At 44.7% G+C, this 6,467-nt stretch overlaps 1 protein-coding gene across 1 annotated transcript; it reads left to right on the forward strand.

The window, feature by feature from the left end:
• The first annotated feature begins 2,804 nt into the window (after nt 1-2,804).
• HOXA2 (homeobox A2) lies at nt 2,805-4,809 on the forward strand. The gene is made up of 2 exons (XM_081343298.1): nt 2,805-3,198; nt 3,902-4,809. Exons 1-2 carry the CDS (start codon nt 2,820-2,822, stop codon nt 4,672-4,674), a joined length of 1,152 nt encoding a protein of 383 aa, XP_081199424.1. The 5' UTR covers nt 2,805-2,819; the 3' UTR covers nt 4,675-4,809.
• The last annotated feature ends 1,658 nt before the right edge of the window (nt 4,810-6,467 follow it).

Below are 6,467 nucleotides of genomic sequence, written 5' to 3' on the forward strand. Positions count from 1 at the left end.
AGAAAATAAAAAGGCTACTTTTTAAAAGCCAACTAAGAAGAAAAGCTTTGTCCCAGGTGGTTTTTCTATTAGATTGCCCACTCAAAGAAAAAGAACCCCACAATCCAGCCTACATAAAAAAAACAAAACAAAAACAAAATCTTCCAAATATTCTTCCCACACCAATTTAACTCACAAAGCCTCAGTGAACCGAATTGCCCCAGCCGCCTCCCTTGCTCGGCTTACCTCCTTGTGGGGTTCTTTTAGGTAGGTATAACATACAGAAGCTGGGGCGCACACAAGCGCGCACATGCACACACACACACACACACACTCACACCAGCAACGCCTTGCTGTTATCATCAATATTCCATAAATAAATAATGCAATAAAATCCTTAGGCCTGTGGCTGTCTTCCAGACAAGTTAAAAAGCTGAAGTTTCTATCCTTCCCTGAGAGGAGAGTGAATAAGCATCATCATCATCATCATCATCATCATCCCTTTTGCTTATTGACTAGAGTTTCTTCCTCCCTCCCCCAAACAACCTTTCTTCTTTTTTGCTCAGCTACATTTCACCTAGGAAAGAGCATGAAGCTCGAAATGTGTTCTTAAGGGCCAGAAGCTGTCAAGGCATTTTAGCTGAGAAGATTGATCACGCCTAGATTTCAGCAGAGCTTTGTTTGAAGTTAAAGCAAGGATTTTTTTTAAAAAAAACACCTCCAACAATATATATATATATATTTGTAAGGCACCCTCTTTCCTCCCTTTCTCTTCTTAAATAACAATTTCCATTTGAATTTTATGTTAGGATTATTACAATATTTCACCCCTCCCCCTCCCCAGCTTTCCTTCTATATTGTGAGCAGTGAGTCACTCAAAAAAACGAAAGAGGCCCGCTGTTCCTTTTTTGCTCAGATATGCTTGTGCTTCATCAGAAATGGAGCAACCAGTTTATTATTTAGACCCTTGTGAACAATTTCCAGGACTAATGCAGAATCTCGAAGTGGGGGGACATATGGAGTGTCCTTGAAATATATAGGAATGCCACACAACGTTCTTCTCTTCTCTTCTCTTCTCTTCTCTTCTCTTCTCTTCTCTTCTCTTCTCCTCTCCTCTCCTCTCCTCTCCTCTCCTCTCCTCTCCTCTCCTCTCCTCTCCTCTCCTCTCCTCTCTTCACAGCACTGGCATATTTTGCTTTGGAGGAGAGGAAATACCCTTTTCTGTTCCTTGTTACTGAATCCCCCCTGTCCTTCCATTGTTTCCTCCCGCCTTCCTTTCATTTCCCGTTTTATTTGAAGCGATTGAAGAACTGTTCTGCCCAAGCCTTTAGCGTTGTTGAATGAGCAAATCGAAAAGAAAAGCAAACCAAAAAAAATGGTGTGGGTCAAACAATTTTATTTGGAAAGGGAATCCACTTTATAGTTCTTTCCTCCATGATTGACAATAATTTTTCAAACCGATATTGAATTTTGACGTATTTCTTCACCATCAAGACTGCTTACTTCCCTGATCCATTTTTATTGCGGTTAAGGGGAAACGGTGGGCCACAGAGCCAGCTGATTCCAATGTCGTTTGTGACTCTGATTTGTTCTTGTAATCGACAGCATTTTTGTGAGACCTATTTCTATGATTTGGGTGTCTGATGGAAATGCATCTGGTTGTACCATCCATTTCTGTTCAGCCAACTCAAATATATGTGACACCCTGGACTGGCTTCTGCCTATGGAAGCGAAGTTCCTGTAGAAAATTCTTTCTACACAATGGATACATGCCAAAGATCGGCCGCCAATTGTTCTCTGTACTGTAACTGTTCAGAAAAGTGGAGCACCCCCCCCCCGCCCCCGCCCTCGGAGAAATGCAGAAAGATGCCAAGTCTTGGGGAGGGGTGGGAAAGCCCAACTTGTTCTGGTGCTTGTTTTAATTTTAGGAAGTAATTATTTCTTTCTTTTAAGACTGGTGGTGAAGGGAAGAAATACAAATAAAATGCAAATCTAAAGCAGGGCACAACGCTTGGCAACGCAGGCCGGGTGCAACTTTCTGATGCGGTTGAGATGCGGAGCCGGCAATGTCAAAACTTTGAAGATTAATGGATTACTTTGTTAATGACTCAAGGCGTCAGATTGGAGGTGCTTAAATGATTTGTGAGGTGCGAAGCGCTTGCCTGACAGTTCCAAACAATGAGAGGGGAGGGCGCAGGACGGGAACAAGCGGGGCAGAAGCCCTACAGGGTGAACAGAGCCGCGGTGGCTGCAGGAGCCGCGGCGCGGTAGGAACGAACGGCCAAGCGGCGACCGCAAGAGACGCAGCCACACAAACACTCTCTCACACACAAGCACAGTCACTCACCCCAGATATCATTTCAGATTAGGAGGCAAAAGGGGAGCGAGCGAGTAGCGGAGATAAGCCTCCTCCTAAAAAAAAAAAAGTGTAAATAATGCCTCTCCGGCCCCAATGAGGCGTTCCTTCTCGACTTTTTTGGATCAATCAAACAGACAGTGGCTTCTTTTGATTAAAGCCCAAATTGTCATTGGGCAGAGGCAATCATGTGACAGCCAATTCGGTCCAATTTCAACCTTGTCTCCATGAATTCAATAGTTTAATAGTAGCACGGTCCCCATACGGCTGTAATCAGTGAATTAGAAAAAAAACACCCCACGAGCGATCTTCTATGATTTTTTTTCTCCCTTCTTTCTGTCTCCCCCTTTTTTCTTTCTTTCTCTCTCTCTCTTTCTCTCTCGGTCCCCCCCTTCCCCTTCCTGGGCCTTGCTCCCCCCTCCCCCTCCCAGAAGCGCTAAATAAGAGGGAACTTTTTCTCCAAGGGGGCTGCGAGTTGAAGGCCATGAATTTCGAATTTGAGCGAGAGATTGGCTTTATCAATAGTCAGCCATCGCTCGCTGAGTGCCTGACATCTTTTCCCCCTGTCGGTGATACATTTCAAAGTTCATCAATCAAGAACTCGACGCTTTCACACTCGACACTGATTCCTCCTCCTTTTGAGCAGACCATCCCCAGCCTGAAACCGGGCAGCCACCCTCGCCACAGCAGCGGCAGCCGCCCCAAGCACAGCCCCAATGGCAACAGCGGCAGCCCAGTGCCAGCCGGCGCCCTCCAGCCTCCGGAGTACCCCTGGATGAAAGAGAAAAAGGCGTCCAAGAAAACCACCCTGCCGCCGCCTGCTTCGGCCTCCGCCCTTGGACCAGCTTGCCTGAGCCACAAAGGTCAGTTGAAAGACTTTGCTGCACCATTCCGCTTCCCAAGGCTTCCCCACGATTTGTTTGTTCTCTCCCACCCTCCCCACTGCCTTCGCCTCTCTGTTGGAGCGTTGCCTTCCTAGCTCAGGCACTGAACCCTGAGGAAGGAAGCTGGTGGTGGGATCCACAGGCAAAAGCATCAGACACCAACCCTCTTTCGCCCCCACCCCAAGCAAAGTTTCTTTCCCCCTAACTTGTTTAGCGTGGGATGATTTATTTGAGTTGGAGGTGACCTCCTCTTGTCTCGCTGTCCTAGAGTTGGGATCCTTGACAGTAATGAAGAGTGATAGATTACTCTTGCTCAGCTAAGCAGCTGATGCATTAATTATAATTTGTGGTATGACTAATATCAAAGTTTGTTCGGCTAGGGGACCGTTTGGGAGATGGAGACGAAGCAGTTCCTTGAGCTGAGGGGAAAAGGGGTCCCGAAGAGCGGGCGCGCAAGGGGGCAACACAATGGCTTTGCTGCATTCTCGGGCGGCCATTTTGTTGCAGCTGAGATGTTTTTACGCTCTGGAGAGAAGGGGAGTGAAAGGCAGAGATTTCCAGTCACCAGTACCACACTGTTTTTTCGAGTGTCCTCAAAAGAACCAGCTGGGGCAAATCCTCCGCCTTTCACCCCCTCCATGGCACGCATCTTTCTAACCACGGTTGTTTTCTTCCTCAACAGAATCTCTGGAGATCTCCGAAAATGGCAGTGGGGGCTCCAGAAGACTGAGAACAGCCTATACCAACACTCAGCTTTTGGAGCTGGAGAAGGAATTTCATTTCAACAAGTACCTCTGTAGACCCAGGAGGGTGGAGATCGCAGCTCTCCTAGATCTGACGGAGAGGCAAGTCAAAGTTTGGTTTCAAAACAGGCGGATGAAGCACAAGAGGCAGACCCAGTGCAAGGAGAATCAGAGCAGCGAAGGGAAATGCAAAGGCTTGGAGGACCCCGAAAAAGCCGAAGAAGAGGAGGACGAGGAGGAAGAGGAGGAAGAGGAGGAAAAATCTCTTTTTGAGCAAGCCCTCAACGAAGTCTCGGGTGCTCTTTTGGACAGGGAAAGCTACGCTTTTCAACAGAATGTCCTGCCTCAGCCGCAGGCGCCTCCAAGCATCCACAATGGAGAGTCCCAAACTTTTCCAGTCTCGCCTTTAACCAGCAATGAGAAAAATCTCAAACATTTTCAGCACCAGTCACCCACTGTTCCCAATTGCCTCTCAACAATGGGCCAGAACTGTGCAGCTGCCCTGAACAATGGCAGTCCGGAGGCCCTGGAAGTCCCTTCTTTGCAGGACTTCAGCGTTTTCTCTGCAGATTCTTGCCTACAGCTTTCTGACGCTGCTGTCTCCCCCAGTCTGCCAGGATCCCTCGACAGTCCTGTAGATATTTCAACCGACAGCTTTGACTTTTTCTCAGATACGCTCACCACAATTGACTTGCAGCACCTGAATTACTGAGAAAGCACAGGTCTTCTTCATGCACCGAGGGTTATACCTTCTTCTTCTTCTTTTTGTCCCCCCCTCTCTCTCTCTCCTTAATTTTTATTTCCCTTCCCCCTTTGATCTGATTTCTTTCTCTTTGTCTGTTAGCATTTTCGGTTATCCTATCTGATGATATGTGGGGGAATTACAGTACTTTCCCTATGGCATTTAGCCACATTCTAGCTCCTTCTATGAAAGCAATATATATGGCCTGTAAGAAAGTGATCATATAAAATTTGTATCTTCACTTTCTTTTTATTTTTGTATTACATTAAGGTGCATTGTCATAAGTATTTTTGGTAGAATAAATTCTTGTTTACTACAAGCACCTTTCTCTCTCTCTTTCTCTCTCTCTTCATATGTAGCACAAGGAGTTGCCCTCCCCCCCCCCTCCTTGGGTCTGAAATAAAGCCAAGAAATTTGGTTACAGACCTCTTTTCTTTTTTCTCTTGAGAAAAACTTATTGGAAGAAAGCTACTGAAATCCTTTACTTCCCTTTCTTCCCCATCCCCTCAAAATGCAGTGCTACAATTCTTCCCATAACTTAGAATATCTTTGACCCTTATTAAAAATAAACATTTCCTCCATTTAATACATACCATATATTAGAATTAAAAATACAAAAAAATACTGCTTTAGTGCTATTAAAAACTATTAAAAACACTGAGTTTGTCTCCTCTGGCACGCATATATATATGAAAGAGAATATTCTGCAAAAGAAAAAGAAAAAAAAGTGTTCCTCAGGAGGATTGCTGCAGTTATGCAGACAGATAAAAATGTATATTTATATTAGTCACTGTGTTTATTCTTTCTGCCAACCATGTCTTGGAAAGAAATGTTGGTGCGGGGAACCAAGAAATGTACACTTCTGATGGATTTCCGTCCCAGACTTCCAAAGGTCCCAAGAAAAGAAATCTACAAAAGAGAGGAAATCAGACAAGCCATTTGGTAAAAGCTAGTTATTATTAACTGTGCAAGGCATATAAATTATGGATTTTAAAAAAATGGGTTTAAAGGACAAAAGCTCACGCTGAAAGTAGAGAAAAAGGCAGTCTCACCAAAACTAGGTTAACAAGTATACATTTCAGAAGACCTTTTAGCTATCCCCCCAAAGCACATAAAAATTGAAGAGATCTATCTAAAAGTGCTGTTAATTGAAGGTGCTGCTGCTGGTGGTGCGTGTGCGTATGTGTGTGTATGTTTGTGTGTGTGTGTCCATCCTCTAATACAGTTTAATTTAATTCATTCATACAGGTTGATATGCTTTCTTTTGTGTCCTACAAGCTAGCAAACAGCCTGTGTTAGCAGATGAGGTTTGTTTTCTTGGTGTGTGTGCGAATGTATGAATCTATCTCTTTCTCCCCTTCTCTTGGTAAGAAGAAGGTGTATGTGCGTTTATGTAGGTACAGACATATGGAGAGGAAAAAAAATGATTCAGGCTTTACAAGGTCGCATTTGCCAGTCCTTCTGCTCCGGCTGCGTCTATTTTGATGGCAGATTGCTTCCCTGTTTTGCAACACATTTATGTGGGGTGGCGCATAACCGCGTGGGTAATAGCTGGAAGGACTGGGTGCAATTCTTCCTAACCTCATAAATCAAACGCTTTTTGTGAATGAGAATGTCGTCAAAGAGATCAATTGCAGGAACACATGCACAAATAAAAATCCTCTTACGTATTTGCTGGGGTAGGGGATCCCCGTCTAAAACCATTAAGCTTGGAAGCGGCTAGTCATAATTCATTTTTATTGCTCTGTTAAAACAACTGCTTG

The sequence above is a fragment of the Vipera berus genome (assembly GCF_964194415.1).
Source record: "Vipera berus genome assembly, chromosome: Z".
NCBI classification, from domain to species: domain Eukaryota; kingdom Metazoa; phylum Chordata; class Lepidosauria; order Squamata; family Viperidae; genus Vipera; species Vipera berus.

Bases quoted from the DNA above. Each gene is read 5' to 3' on its own strand.
- HOXA2 (XM_081343298.1), top strand. From the start codon at position 2,820: ATGAATTTCGAATTTGAGCGAGAGATTGGCTTTATCAATAGTCAGCCA. The intron at 3,199-3,901 runs GTCAGTTGAAAG...CTTCCTCAACAG, and splicing joins AGCTTGCCTGAGCCACAAAG to AATCTCTGGAGATCTCCGAA.